At 41.2% G+C, this 16535-nt stretch overlaps 1 protein-coding gene across 6 annotated transcripts in view; it reads right to left on the minus strand.

Moving 5' to 3' along the window:
• HELZ (helicase with zinc finger) overlaps positions 1-16535 on the minus strand; it is a 116546-nt gene that overhangs the window by 80523 nt on the left and 19488 nt on the right. For 4 of the 6 annotated variants that reach the window (XM_083598527.1, XM_083598525.1, XM_083598526.1 and 1 more), the window contains 4 exons: positions 10187-10414; positions 9210-9246; positions 5325-5449; positions 2305-2361 (listed from right to left, as the gene is read on the minus strand). In XM_083598527.1, coding sequence (XP_083454653.1) covers positions 2305-2361; positions 5325-5449; positions 9210-9246; positions 10187-10396 — 429 coding nt within the window. In that variant the 5' untranslated portion in view covers positions 10397-10414. The remainder of the gene's footprint in view (positions 1-2304; positions 2362-5324; positions 5450-9209; positions 9247-10186; positions 10415-16535) is intronic. The other 2 variants (XM_083598530.1, XM_083598529.1) reach the window with 1 other exon arrangement.

Here is a 16535-nt window from a genome sequence, read left to right on the forward strand (position 1 = left end):
CGGTTCAAGTGGCCAGCATGACTAAGCTGCTTCTGGTGAAACAGAGCAGCGCACGGAAACGCCGTTTACCTTCCCGCCAGAGCGGTACCTATTTATCTACTTGCACTTTGACGTGCTTTCAAACTGCTAGGTGGGCAGGAGCTGGGACTGAACAATGGGAGCTCACCCCATCACAGGGATTTGAACCGCCAACCTTCTGATCGGCAAGCCTGTGTCATTCTGAGTACTAACTATAAAAATGTAAACATTAAATATACTTCAGTTTTACTGTTTGAGGGAACAAATATAAATTTAGGTTTATAAAGGTAATAAATGTTAAGCCTGCTGCTTCAAGACTATGATTCAAACCATGTTTTGTTCAGGCCAGGTTTATAATCCTGGCTCATTCACTAACCATAATTTAAAGTAACCAGTGGTTCCTTAAATTCAGACATAACTGGAAACTCTGGTTAGCTCCTCATGGCTGAGAGGTGAGGGAGCACTGTCATGTTAACACTAAGCTATATTTTAGGATTGCTCCCAAACCTGCTCATTCTGTTAATTATTTGTGCTACTAGCGTAAGTTTGAAACCTAATTCTTTCTAAAGTCAGGACTAGTGTCAGAGATCAGTAAGGGTGGTCCAAGTGCTCGGGGGATCAAAAGGACCCACCACTGATTCCACCATCAACCCAGTTCATTTTACTTAGCACTGTTAGATGGTTGGATAGGGAGGCAGCCATAACCAGCGGCGGCAGCTGTAGCAGCACACATGTGCTTACATACACTCACTGCTGTGATGCATTTCAGAGGGCTGGTTTTATCAGAGCAGCCACTGATCCTGCAACTTGATGCTTTATCCTTTGCTACAGTGATAACAGTCACTGCCCATTCTCAGCGCTGCTTTCCGCCACCTGTTGACCTTGCCCAGTTTATGTGGACAGAAGCAGCGTCTCTGTTTAAATCTGGAGCATATCATGCTCATTTGCTTTTAACCCAAATAATCTTTGGTGGGAAGGAGTGCTTGGACAAACAGGCAAAGAAATCTGCTTCTTTGGTCTCTCACTCCCCTTAAACCTTGGGAAAATGACAGAGGTGGTAAGAGATAGAGGGAATTGTCTCAACAGAGATGGAAAAACGGAAGAGTGTGAGACACATTTCGTGGTCTAAATAGAAAATTTCTGAGTTTACCTTGGAAGCCTTTTAAAATCTCCCTGGGGATGCAAGTGAGAGTGGTCCATTTTAAAATAGCTAAGTTTAGGAATCAGGGTGTTTATTCTCAAGCAAAATGCAGCAACTAAGAAAGATCTTTTAAGCTTAGGTCTTTGTGTGATTTTTTTTTGTTTGGCATGTTGCAAAACATTTGCCATAGGAAAACGTAAGAACTTATTTCCCCCCCCCCCATTGGAATCAATTGAGTTTAAATTTGCTTAATGTTGTATTATACACTTAATATTCATGTTTCCATGTTTATTTTGATGCAGTGCAGTCATTACAAGCTAATTCGACATCATGTTTCATGTGGCACACATTTCTTACAATATGCACCCCTCCTTGGAGACTTACCATGCCCAGTTAAAAGTGTGAGAAGAACAGGTTTCCTGACATAGTAGCAGTTGTCACCACCAAGGGTTACATTCATTAGAAATATTCATCATGCAGCAGTGGGAATGATTAAAAAAATCACCTCTGGCTTTAACAAAAGTGAATGTGGGAAATGGGCCTCCAAGGCTCTTTCACAAATGCAAAATCCATCAGACTACTTCTCTACATCTGATGACCCTACACCTGATTATTGTGGTAACTGGCCCAGTTGGAAACCATCATGTGTGGTGGGATGATATAAAAGCTCTGAAGGGTTTTACTTGAATGAGAGGAACCTCAGTTAGAAGACGAAGGGGTGGCCTAAAGAGGGAAGAAGGATGTTTTCGGAGCAGGGGCAGTGCCAAACAAGACACCAAAAGCTTGGTGCTGATACACTGTTGTCCAAGGGCCTACAGAATCTTGGGACCGACCCTGGCTAAAGATAGGCTAACAGTGGGTGATTAATATTAGACAAAGGAATCATTTACTACAGATGAAGAAACAAAATGTTCTCCATCACATTACAAACCACAAAAAAGCAATTTCTCAGCTTTCTTGGGTCTGTCTTTTTTAGCAGAAAACAAATATAAAAGGATAAAGAAAATCAACAACCATGTAGAAGGCTTTAAAAGAGGGTGGGGGGGTGAAGCTGGTTAAACTGTGCTAATAAAACTCAGCGCATAAAGTCCAAAGTTCTGTAAAGGAAATATATTTATTTATTCCAGTATCATACATAGACTTACCTCTGTTTCAACAAGAAGTGTTTTCAGCCTCGTCAGATCTTTAGTTACCATCCCGTTCTGCCAAGAAAGAACATTATCACATGCTGTCCATTTGTCAACTGCAAAAACTGTTTTTTTAACCATTGTTTACAAGGTTAATAAAACTAGTTTTGAGAGCTACTGGACCATAAGAACACAGTATCATATAAAAGTCCTACAGAATCAGGCCAGTTAGTTTATCTAGTCCAGCAGCCTGTTCTCACAGATGCCCACTTGAGATTCCCAGCAAAAGGCAGACCACGATTATCGGTGGCCTTGTTTATAACAAAACATATCTTACATATTTGTGGTCACTACAGGACAGTTTAAAACTGAGTGAAAATACACTGAAAGTGCTGGCAGACTTTTTCAAGGGGTCCAAAATGGAAAAATGCTATTATTATTTTAAAATCCATGGGAAACTTTTTAAAGCATGGGAAACATTTTAAAACTTAAAAATATGGAGAGAGAAATTAAATGGTAAGAACGTATGTCCTAACACTTTTACTACAGCCATTCTGTTGGGCAGGAGTTTCTTTTTATTCCTTATAAATTCCTTCCTTCTTTTCCAACCATAAACATGTCTGCAGTGACTCTCTTAAAAACAACCGATAACACTAATACTCCAGGACAGCTGAAAACTACAAACCTGGAGGCTGGTCTAGCCAGTATTACCTGGTGAACCTGATATGAGAGGAACAGAGCCTTAACTTCCCTGTGCAACTCTACCCCCCTTTTCTTTCCTCTGAAGTACAACGTACTTCAAAGGCGAACCTCAGACCAAAGGAGCTGCCAGATCCTTTCCTAGCAAAGGAAGCATGCTAGATACCAACAGCTAATCCATCCATGCTAGTGAGATCAAAACAGAACTTTCCCATATAAAAACAATCAATACAGGGCAATTCAAAAGAGGAGTGGAGAATCAAAAGCAAACAAACCACCTAATCCAAAGCCCATGTAACAGGGGCATGTTTTTCCTTTTTTAAAAAATCACTCTTCCATTAGCTTTAACATCTCCTCCCACATTGATTCCAATGGGAAAGGAAAGGTGTCAGGTCCATGGCAGGTGTCCTTTTTACCCCATTCCAGGAGTGTGCAAGTGGAATGGAAGTGCTTCTCCTGATCTGCCCCAAGATGCCCTTGGAAAACCTCTTTGTTTTTCGCCTCTACCATCAGAGCACCAATGGAAGAAGAGGGATAGCCACAGAGGTTTCTGTGGCTGCAACCTCTGGTGCTGCCTATGGATAGGAAGATCTACACCTATGGCCCAAAGACACCCACTTGGGGACTATTGGATTGCAATTTATAGAGATTAAGGCTCCCCGTGCCCTGCGGAGGGTTTGCGCAGCTAAGCCAGAAGCAAAACAGCGAGAGGGAGCGCTGCGCAGCGCTCCCTCTCGCTGTTCTGGCTTCTGGGATAGCCCGCGAAGCCTGCATTCCCTCCATAAGACGCACACACATTTTCCCTTACTTTTTAGGAGGGAAAACGTGTGGCTTATAGAGCAAAAAATACGGTATATAACAAACACGTGACAATCCATGCAATTTTTTGGTCTTCAGATTTTATCTTTGATTCCAACTTCTTTTTTAGCACAGCTGTTATGTTTTAAGCTGGTATCAGTAAATCTTGCAAGGTTATGTGCAGTTATAACAAAAAGTGTATGCTTAATATTGTTTGTATCAGCCATAGCTTTAAAAACAAACACACTTTCTTTACTTGACAATGCATGTGTCCTGAACCTGTGTGTCCTGCTAGAATGTGTTTCATAAACATCAGCAAAAGAGCAATGAATCCTGATGTAATCTACTCACAGGAGTCAAATTTATGAACAAAAAAGAAAACTTCCTTAGTCCTTCAAATATAAGTGGACCCAAAGAAATAAGATAAAACACATAAACGGTTTGATTCAAATTCTTTTTTTAAGGTGGAAGTTAAACTTTTAAGACTGTGGATTTATCTCTTGCTAATGAATCAGCACCTGCAAAAGAAAACCGAACCCCTGGCTTTTGAAAGAAAATTAAACAAGAAAAGGCTTTCAGCTGTTTATTTTTTAAAAAACAGAACTTCATTATAGCTTTCCTATATTGCTTTCCTATACTGAGTTAATTTTATGTTAACATACTTTGGATCACTCGTCAAAATATTGATCCTATTAACTTATTACCCTATTAACATACTGCTATTTAAGAAATCCAAGGGAAGTCAGTATGTCTGAAAGAGCCATGGCTATGTGGATTTCACCATCTCCAGTGCAGCTTAAACCAAAAGAAACTGAAGGCTGACACCATCCTCTAGTCTAGACTCAGCGTAGAAGTGGATGAAGGTCAGAAGGCAGAAGTAAAAGGCCTAGCACAAGCATAGGCAAACTCGGCCCTCCAGATGTTTTGGGACTACAACTCCCATCATCCCTAGCTAACAGGACCAGTGGTCAGGGATGATGGGAATTGTAGTCCCAAAACATCTGGAGGGCCGAGTTTGTCTATGCCTGGCCTAGCAGCAGCGGAGAGATTTTTGTAGACTCCTTGGTGAAAGCTGGGAAGGAGTATTTGGCCACTGCAAGCAATACCACAGGATGCAAGTCTTGAGCAGTCTGTCAGCAGCAGGCAGAGGCAGCTAGTGAAGTTGCTGCTTGAGTGCTACAAATCAATTACCTTTCCAGTCAGAAGCCAGAATACAAGGAGAAGCAAACTCAGGTGGCCCTCTCACATGCTTTACACACTCATAATCTTAGATGCTAGAAACAAGGATAAAAGACTTCCTGCAGCTCTGGATCCAACCCAATGTATTTGTTACATGCAACAGCTGCCAAACTCTGTTGGATCAGAGTCGTGGATATAACTGGGAGTCATGTTTCACTTTATCTATAAACATCCGCATGCATTAATATATTCACTAGGGCTCAGCACAATTCATTTAGTGCTGAAAGTTACTGACATAGCCCCTTCGTTACTAGATAAAGTATATTAGTTCAAAAAACTAGAGATAATCAATTGTCACCTACCAGTGATTCACCCATCAGTGATTTAGAAAGAGCGTTCGATACAATCTGCAGCTTCCCTTTAAGATGCATGCAGCAAAGCACTGCACGGAAAGTGTCATCTTCCTTGTCCAGTCCTTCTCCCAATACTAAAGTGAAAATCATATTCCATTATTCGCCACCAATTATTTACACCAGTTTTTTAAGGCACCCCAACTTGAACTACATCACAAAAGTAAAATTAAGTGGGGGGTTTTCCAGAAATATAATCTTAAAATATCCTCCCTCATTTTCCACTCTGTGGTTTCCTTTTGCTCACGTTTTATGTGAAACTTTCTAGCTCTGCTTTGAACTTAAACATTGTGCTATATCTGGTCAACATTCCGGGATGGTAGGAGTTATAACCGTACATCATCTGGAAGGCAACAAGTTCCCCATCCTCATCTTAGGAATTTGTCCTGCATAATTTCTGTCCTAATGAAGAGTACTTCTAAAATTCCACTGCTCTTCTACACGCTTTTTCCTAATTGAAATTCATTTTCAATAAAGGAAGCACAGAATACATTTCCAGTGAACTGCATCTGAAGGAAATAATCAATAACCTATTTACGCCAGAACCAGTCCTAATCAAATCAGCATTGTGTATTTTCTTTATGTAATGTCTGTCCTGGCTTAATTTTAATAATACAAAATTAAATCTTGACATGAATTTTGTGCTCCCAATGTACAGATACTGGCAACGTATTTAACAACAAAAGCCACAACTGCAGGAGAGGTAGAGATACAAAGCTTTAATTAATATCCTATTTGTATTATCAAAACATAACAGCATCATCTAGTCCAGATATCTTCAATCTTTTCAACATGCATTTGGAGACCCATTTCTTAATCTTTCACCATATATTTCCATGGTAGTAGTGCTTCTGTCCATCTTGGATCAGACCACAGCCCAGCGGTGGGTCCTGACCCACCAGTTGAAGATCAGTGATCTAGTCAACACTGATGTATGTAACTCTCTCAACGAATTAAGTGGGATTTAACAGTGTTTAATGTAGGGCTGGGTCATCTCCCTAACATGAACAAAATCTAATTAAAAAATGGAGAGCACCATACTCTTTGTTCTTTGGTGCTCTTTGTCCAAAATATGTTATGAAATGAGACAGGCAGTTCTTGTTACATTTTGGAACTGACATAAGTTAAGACTAGGGTATCCAAACTGGCACCCACAAATACCTCCCTTTGCTCTCCCATCATTGAGAGTAAAAGAAACATTAGCAGAGTAGTGAAATGTTTTTGAGTTGTGGAGAGAGGGAGACAGAGACAGAGATCAACATGTATATATTAATTAAATTTATCATCCTGTTTCTCATCAGAGCCGACAATGGCTAACATTTATGAAATACAGCGTTCAAAACAAATTGAAAATACCATTTGCCATAAAACACGGAGAATCAACAATACACTTGAACAAACAGGGACATTCAGAACAGTGCGGGGCAGGGGGGGCGAGAGAATGAGCCTCTGGAGTCCTGGATCAGAACTGAAGGGTCACAACTCAATCTTAAAGCACATGCTTTGCAACCAGTAGATCCCAAACATTGTTGGTACACCTGGGAAAGACCCCTGCCTGAAATCTTGGGGAGACACTGCCAATCAGTGTTGACAATACTGAACTAGATGGACCAATAGTCTTAAGGTAACTTCCTATATATGTTCCTATATGTCTCCTTCCAATTCCATGCTTTATTGCATAGAGCTTTCAGTCAATAGCACTTACTGATCCAGCATGTCTTGTAACCAACCCAATGTAAGTAAGTTTTCATATTACTAAACCTCAAAAGAGCTGCCTTTTAAGATAATGAAAGCTGCCACCTTTTGCAAGGAGGAAAGGATTCCCCCCCCATCTGAAACGACTGTAATACACAAAAACCAAAACAACACATGATTCCCATTAAAATTCCTCCCCATCAATTTCGCTTTAGCTGTTTAATACATGGGTGTTAATGAACCTACCTCTCAAGCCAATTAAAGCTCACAGCATAATTATTTAATGAGGAGAGTCATTTAAACAAAAATCCAAACCTCTGAACAAAGATTGTTAAAGGCAACCATGTCAGAATACTGTAGAATAAATAAGCATGGCAAGCAGGATCACCAGAAATGCAAATTACCGTATTTTTCGCCCCACAGGACGCACCACCCTATAGGACGCACCTAGCTTTTTGGGGGGGAAATAAAGAAAAAAAATTATTTCCCCCCCAGGCACGGGGCTGGCGCAGGGGAAGCCCGAGCTTCCCCCAACCCCATCCCCCATAGCAGCCTGCTATCCGCAAGCCTAGGGAGCCTCGCCGGTCTCCCCAGGCTTGCGGACAGCTGTGCGGAGCCCGGGCGCGCTCTTCAGCGCGCCCGAGGCTTCGGAATGCAGAGCTGCGCGGAGCCCAGGAGCTTGGCGCTGGGCTCCAGAGGGTCGCGCAGAGCTGCGCGGAGTCCAGGAGCGCAGGCAGTTCTGCGCGACCTTCCGGAGGCCGGCGCGGCTTGGCGCCGGGCTCCGGAGGGTTGCGCAGAGCTGCGCGGAGCCCAGGAGGGCAGGCAGGCCACGCCGGGCTCCGGAGGGTCGCGTAGAGCTTCCTGAAGCCTGGAGAGCGAGAGCCTCTCGCTCTCCAGGCTTCAGCGAAAGCCTGTATTTGCCCCATAGGACGCACCCACATTTCCCCTTCATTTTTGGAGGGGAAAAAGTGCATCTTATAGGGTAAAAAATACGGTAAGTCATTATTATTATTTTATATTGAAAGTTACCTGGCATCCATATGCAGCTATGTTCAGCTTCCAAAGTGCTTCCCATTGCTAAAAGCTAGTAATAGAGAAGCTGCACTACTCTGCATAATCTACTGCAGGGGGTGGGAAATCATGGTCCTCCATTGGCTGCTATACTTCAATTCTGCAGCCAGCAAGGCCAACAATCGGGGATGATAGGAGTTCCAACGAATCAAAACCTGCAAGGCCACAGGATCCCCACCACTGGCCTACAGGGCAATGTTTCTAAATACATACTTTAATTCAACTGACTCCAGCATTTTGTTGTATCAGGTTGAGAGTTAACAGTGATACTACTGAACCCTGGAGCACAGCAGGTAGACTCAACAACCGAGTACCATATTTTTCGTCCTATAGGGCGCACCAGCCCATAGGACGCACATCGTTTTTTTTGGGGGGGGGAATGAATTTTAAAAAATTATCCCCCCCCCAGCCGCGGCTGCCGCCCCAAGCCTTGCGCACACTCGCCCGAAGCACGGGCAGCCCTCCGGAGGGCTCCGCGTGCTTCGGGGGGCAGGCTGCCGCCCCAAGCCTCGCGCGCCCAGCGGGACCTCCCGCCGGGCACGCAAGGCTTGCGGACACTCGCCCGGGCTGCAGGCTGCTGCCCGCAAGCCTTGTGAGCCCGCGGGAACTTCCGCCGGGCTTGCAAGGCTTGCAGATAGCTTCCTGAAGCCTGGAGAGCGAGAGGGGTCGGTGCGCACCAATGCCTCTCGCTCTCCAGGCTTCAGCGAAAGCCTGCATTCGCCCCATAGGACGCATACACATTTCCCCTTCATTTTTGGAGGGGAAAAAGTGCATCCTATGGGGCGAAAAATACGGTACATTTTAAACAGCAATTAGGATTATGTTCTCATTACTCTACTTTAGAGAGTGCAAGAAGATTGCTGATACTTAGAGAACATACTCTGTGACGAACTGCACGATTTCTCTTTGCAAAGTGGCAAATATTGTTTTTATAAAGCTCACAGCAATACTTCCATTTTGGACAAATCCTTTTCTCTAGAGAGCCAGATTTGAAGTGATTTCTTAAAGCTTAAAACTCCAAAGAAGCAACCACATTGCTATAAGCTGTAACAAAAAACTGCGTCTTCATACCGTGCCTGCAGTCTTCATCTGCCTTTCCATAGTTTTTCTGAAAAAAGAAAAATATATATATTGTTAGACACAGCATAAGCAAAAGTACATATTTGCTTATGAATTTATTTAAGGCAGCAGTTAAACAGAAACATGTGATTAATTCAGCAGCACTCTGACTGTAATCCAAGCACAGCCAGGAGTATGCAAACTTCTCTGATTTCAGTGAAACTGTCTATGCACCCGTTCACAGTTGGTAATCAAAACTGCAGCTCAAATCTTAAATACAATCAGTAAATTCATTCTCCACTTGGGGATCCCTAATGCAGCCAAACTAGCACCACACACAACCTCGACCCCCTATACACACACACCAAGGAAGATATCCACAGACTTGCAGAACCCCAAAGGTTTGCAACAGTACAAAAATCAATAGTCCTACTATTTGAAACATTTGCCCCCATTAATAAATCAGATCTAAACTGCACTTAGGTTTAATCTCGAAAGCTGCTCTATGCAGGCAGTCTTGAAATTAAATTTGAACCAGATGTTAAGCAAACAAACACCTATTTGTTTCATCGGATACCTGCGGCACATCCGCCCTGTTCCCTCACCTTCCCCCCCACCCCTACTCAGGCAATGCAAACCCACTTCATCCACCTTTCTAACCTGAAACAGTGTCTCTCTCCAGCGACGGTACAACACAAATATTGTTTTAAATAAGGCAAAATAAAGAACCCCCGTCCGTGCATCTTTTACTTTACCCAACAAAGAGGGCAAAAAAACCAGACCGTGTATGCCCACCTTCCATGAAAGCTAAGAGCACGGGGACCAAGTATGTCTCCCACTCCAATTATGTAGCCAAGCAGGTAAATAATTGACTGCTAGCTCTGAGCAGCAGGATAGTGTGATGTCAATAAAGGCTTTTCGATTTCCACGTACTCATACAATAAAATCAAATTATTTTCACTGGATTCGATTGTAAACATCACACTCACGAGTTGCAAAGAAGAAGCGATTCTATAGAGAAGGCTCTCAATTTTGATGCGGTCGATTTCAGCCTGACACGCTTCTGGGAAGTGACTGGGAGGGTACCGGCTGAGGGAAAAGAGGGCCTCCGTGCAGTGCTTCACCGCCACTTCGTAATCCTGCTGTCTGAGTGATTCACATGCTTGTTCACATGACTTCTCTGGTCTTCTGTCTGCCATGACTCAGCGGCAGAAATCCTAATATGAATCAGGAGGGGTTTCAAATGCAGGTTAGCTTAAATACAAAAAAAATGGTCTTTCAAAACACACCTACATTTTCCAAGTGCTACTAACTGGCCCCCATCGCTATCCCAGGGTTCTTATATTCTGTTTGAGCCTCTGCTGCATACTAAATTCCTGCCGTTTTCCCCCACAGCATTTCTCCTTGCACTTTGCATCTGTTTCCATTTTAAAATACTGTTATCTGTCTCCATAACTCTGGAATGAGTAGGTGATGCTCATGTCCCCTTTTACTGCAAACATCAACAATAGTACCTCACGAGAAACCATTAGCTTTGCATTCGTTTGCTTTACATTGGTTTGAAGTGCCACTCAAGAGTTAATGTTCCTCTTGCAAGGGCAGATTTCTCTACACCTAAATACAACTTCTATTATAACAAATGGTTTGGGGGAAAACACCACCGCCACATTTGCATTAGGTGTTGTTATAATGCTACCCGCTAACAAATCTTTCCTTGTTTTCTCATGTTATCAGCCATAATGGTATTTTATAAGGAATTTATATCGCAGAGGCACATCTTTTCAGGGCTTTACACTGAAGTGGGAGTGGGGACTTGTTTGTCTTCACAATGTTTATCAATTATGTACTATTTTTCTAAAAATGTTGATTTTTCCAACACTTCAATATATGTGCCTTTTTACCTCACCAAAACATCCCAATGCCTGAGTTGGCACAGCAAATGGGGCTCTGTCCCAGCATTGAGTCAAGGCGCATAGCAGCCAAGACCAGCCAGGTTATTTTGGCACCCAGGAAAGAAATCCCACAACCACCTCTTCATGCAAAATACAGTAATTATAAATTAAATAACTAGCCATTTTGTGGCATCCAAAATCAGCTGCCTGAGGCAGCTTCCTCACCTTGCCTAATACCCAATACTAATCTTCAACCGTAAGCCAGCCCTGGTGTAACCTGCATTCTGGCGCTAACATATTAAATCTTCATATTAAAATGAAGCAAAGCTTCAAATTCATTCATCTTCCTATTAAACTTTGCACCCTATGTTTCTGTATTTGGTAGAAAACCCCACTAAGACAAATCTTCTAAACTTATTTACTCTGGCCTTTGACACCCAAGGTGCACATTTTTAGGCCTCACCCTTTCAGTGACTGTAATTCTTTGTTTCTAAAATGGTTTTTAATATTTTATTTTAAATTGCCGTTACCTGCCCTTGGACTTTATGGTGAAGAATTTAATAGTAGTAATAATAATAATAGTAATAGTAATAGTAATAGTAATAATAATAATAATATGTTTTAAATTAAAATTGAGGTTAATAGATAAACCAACTTAATACAAGATGCATTTGAAAATATGTTCTGCTCTCTGTGGAATAAAGGATCTACACAAATGTAATGCTCTTGATCTCAAGAATTGCCAACAGGACTAATCATCATCATCATCATCATTTATTACTTATACCCCACCCAACTGGCTGTGGTTGCCCAGCCACTCTGGGCGGCTTACAGCACATAAAAAATGGTAAAACATCAGACATTAAAAATTTCCTGATACAAGAAAGGTCACATGCTGTCTCTCCCCTCGTCTCTTTGCCCAAACCAGTCTTACAAAGCAGTACTATGAATGTTTACTCAGAACTAAGTCTCACTATGTTCAGTAGGGCTCAGTCCTATATAAGTGTACTTCGGATTGCAGTCTTCAATCCTGGATACCATTTTACCATTTCTTTTACGGATGAGAAAATATTTATATGTAACTACATTGGTACTTGGGTTACGAACTTAATTCGTTCCAGAGGTCCGTCCTTAACCTCAAACCATTCTTGACCTGAGGCACGCTTTCGCTAAATGGGGCCTCCCGCTGCGACCACCGCACGATTTCCATTCTCATCCTGGGACAAAGTTCTCAATCCAAGGTACTACTTCTGAGTTTGTGGAGTTTGTAACCCAAAGCGTTTGTAACCGAGGTACCACTGTAATACAATTTTTTCAAACAACTCTACAAATGATTTCCTCAACATAAACATATGTGGACATTTGTCTCCAAGATTTATGTCAATAACAGGCTACTATCTGGTTGTAAGTCGTTTTGGTTGCCTTGAACAAGATAACAAATTTAATAAATAATGATCATAATAATTACTGTGAAGATGTCCAGACGCTTGCCTCCTAACAAGTGCTAATATCCCACCCCCAAATTTTATTTAAAACAAAGATAAAACAACTACATACAATCAGAGCATCGTCCCCGAATACTGTACTGTACTCCACAGAGCTTTGTCAAAGGGTATATGCTAAAATCGTCACACAAACCCAAAATGATACATAATAACCTCCATCGCTTGGACTATTGTCCGCAACTAAAATGTTATATTGTATCAGCAGCAGTGCTAGTCTACAGGGTTTATACAGGAAGGAGAAAAAATAATAATTAAAATATTTAAATACGAGTGCTTCATGCAAGCCAAGCTGTGATGTAGACCATATGCATCGTTCTGACATATGCCTCATTGTTTGTATAAACTATAAAATTGCCACTGGTGCCAATAATACTTGATACTAATACCTGATACTAATCTTCAGCTGTAAACTATAAACAGAATTGCCATCAACTTTCAACACAGTACTGAGTACTGCACTTCCCTGTTTCTGCCCACACCAGTGTGTGAAACTGAGCTGCTGTGGGTGGGGACATTTTAAGCCTTTCAGACATTCGTTGTAACATTTGCACTGGACACGATGGCTTGCTCAGTGATTTTTGTTTTAAATGTGATGTATTAGTATTACTATTATTATTTTAAATGCATATACTGTACTGCCCTTCATACAAAGATCACAGGGTGGTTTATAGTATAAAAGCACAAAACATATAACACAACAATAACCTCCCCGACACATTTAAAAGGCCATAGATTGTTTAATCAGGCAAAGGTCTGGAAGAAGAGAAATATCTCACACTCCAAAACCACAATGCTACAATGTTGTTGCTATTTGGTATTATGGAGCTACAATACTATTGTACGATAATGCTAATCTTAAAAATACAGTAGTATTAATGAAAAATCTTTCCATTCATGGCTATTTTAGCAACATAGTGAATGACAGTGGCTAGAAAAGTGGGGGGGGGCCTTAATTGTATGGCATTCCAGCCCAATGGTGTTATAGTGCTATACTCTCACATTCCATGGAACCAGAAGTATTTTAACGATAAAAGAATAGGATCTTTCTCTGGCATAATGAGCCTTCCCATTATTTTCCTCCCCCTGAAGTCCCCTGTACACTTTTTCCCCCTTTTCTGCAAAGCACTTAAGAGGCTCTATTTATAATCAAGCTGCATTGTCCTTGCCTGTGAGCCTAGGTGAAATTGCCTCGGTTCCCGAGGTGAGAGCTGGGGCAGTTTCACTTGGTGTCTCGCAATAGTAACTGCATGCAATTTCTTACAAACCGTGACAAGCTCTCAAGTGCCTTTTTATTGCAATCAAAAATGGGCATACTTGGTTGGAAAAATATACTTCATTTGTTTCATTTCAGAACAGTTGCAAATCTACCATTATACAAATACCAATTCTCTGAATGTCATGAATATGACATGCATTTTAGTTCCCTATTAATGTAATGCAATCTCCTATTACAGTGGTACCTCAGGTACTTAATTCATTCCAGAGGTCCGTACTTAACCTGAAACTGTTCTTAACCTGAAGCACCACTTCAGCTAATGGGGCCTCCTGCTGCCGCCGCGCCGCCGGATCACGATTTCTGTTCTCATCCTGAAGCAAAGTTCTTAACCTGAAGCACTATTTCTGGGTTAGCGGAGTCTGTAACCTGAAGCGTATGTAACCCAAGGTACCACTGTACCTATGTTCAGAAGCCAAAAGGCAAAAGTTTAGAAGGCAAAAAATGTGTCTTTTCCAACCAGCCCTTTGGTTTTTAATTATGTGGCCTCCTTCAATGGGTGGAAAGTCTCAGCCCTGCTTTTTATAAACATGAATGTGTTTTACTCTGTTTTAGTTTTATGTAGCTTTTAATGAATATTTCTAAGTTGCTTTGTGTTACTTCTTATAAGAAAAATGACTAATAATTTCAAATAATCATTATAGTAACAGCCATTCTCACTTCTTATAAACACTGATGTTTAGTGCTCATTTTGTATGAAAGCACAAAGCACTTCCTGTAGTATAATGATCAAGCTAACTTACAACCCAGTTTCTGAGCCATGCTTCAATGCTATTTATTTACAGTCAGATTTTAAAATGACCATTTTAAAATGGCCAGAATATTTCTGGCAAAAAAATAAAGAAAACGCATGAACACAACTATTTGCAACAAAATGAACTGAAATCAATTCCTGCACGCCTGTTGAATTTCACCTTTGAATGAAGCACCAAAGAATTTGCTTTGTAAAAATGCTTGTAAATGAACCCCCTGCTGAAGAGAAATAAAAACTTTTAGGGGAAGTGTTAGAGGAAATTGTTGGTTTTTGTTACGTAAACATTTAACAATACCTTTTTACAGCCTGTCTGGGTCTCATGCACATCTACAGTTCAAAGGCATTAATGGGAATTTTTATTTTTTACTATTCATTCAAAGCTTGCCAAATTATTATCTCCTTGATCGAACTGCAGTTTAGGAGAGAAGTATGGCTGCTGGTGGGAAATCACATTTTCCATAGGAATCTTTGGATCATTCAAACTGTGGCCTAGAACAATCCTGACAAAGTTCAAAGCAACACCAGTTTTTCTTTATTAAATTGGAAAATGCTTCGGAAAAACCACAGTGGAAACAATGGGGTCGGTATTCATCTTTTAAAGGGTTTACCTTTTGAATACCCTATGTCATCCCACCAGTAAACCAAACGGAAAGCATTCACATCTGGTCAACATTTTGTACTGCAAAATACCCACCCACTCCCATCAAAAGATAAAATATTTCTTTCAACAATATCTCTAAAGCTCTATACTTTGATACGTTTGTTCTCATCACTCTGTCAGTTGCAGATCCTATTGTCTAGTTGTCTCATACACTAAGTTGTACATGGATAAGGAAACAGGCCGATGGTGGGGGAATGTCTAGCCCACAAGCCTAATTCGGCTTGCCAGGTCCCAAGCCATTTTGGGAAAACCACACCTACCTCCCACAGGCACGCCATTATATATGAAGTCAGGCGCAGGGAAGTTCAAGCCATGGTTAAAAGAATGAAAAATTAGCAGCACATGCTTAAATATGCGTCCGATTCTTACACGCACACCATCTTAAATTCAAGCCAGGCTGCAAAAGATTTTCCTTCGCAGATGCAGCTCTTTGATAGACTGTAGAAGACTTTGTCCACAAACAGCAACCATATATAGCTATCAAATAAGTTTAGAACTAAATTTATTCTCAGGGATCATTATGCTAACTGTTCAGTTGCGAGTCATAGTAAAAATATCTTGGAAATTAAGCTCAGCAACTTTAAAGGGCTCTCCTACTTTTCAATGGGCACTACGTAAAAAAATAAAATAAAATCATTTTATTTCTGTTACCCTGTGCATAACAAGCTAGAATCTTTTTGTTTCAGCTGCCCAAAGACAAAACAAAATTCATATCTCAAGAAAAAGACACAAGGTTTTTTACTTATCTTACAGAGTAGTAGAAGGAAAATTACAGAGCTGAACAATGCTGAAGTTTTGTCAGATAGTGTTAAAACACACACAGCAAGAATAGGTTTCCCCATAGCAATGCATTGTGTGAAAAGAAAAAAAGCAAATATAAATGGCCATAATTTCAGTTGTGACATTTGGCATAATGCATTAATATTAACTCTATGAACACATTTCTGGTTCTGGCTTTGAAACGACACATTTAGGATCTGGCTTTAAAACTACCTGGAGCTGATTCACAGACAAGGAACTAGTGACTACTAATGAACTAATGACCACTGCACAGTGGAACCTCGGGTTAAGAACTTAATTCATTCCGGAGGTCCCTTCTTAACCTGAAACTGTTCTTAACCTGAAGCACCACTTTAGCTAATGCGGCCTCCCGCTGCCGCGCGATTTCTGTTCTCATCCTGAAGCAAAGTTCTTAACCCGAGGTACTATTTCTGGGTTAGTGGAGTCTGTAACCTGAAGCATCTGTAACCTGA

Source organism: Podarcis filfolensis (genome assembly GCF_964270895.1).
Source record: "Podarcis filfolensis genome assembly, chromosome: 2".
Taxonomy (NCBI): domain Eukaryota; kingdom Metazoa; phylum Chordata; class Lepidosauria; order Squamata; family Lacertidae; genus Podarcis; species Podarcis filfolensis.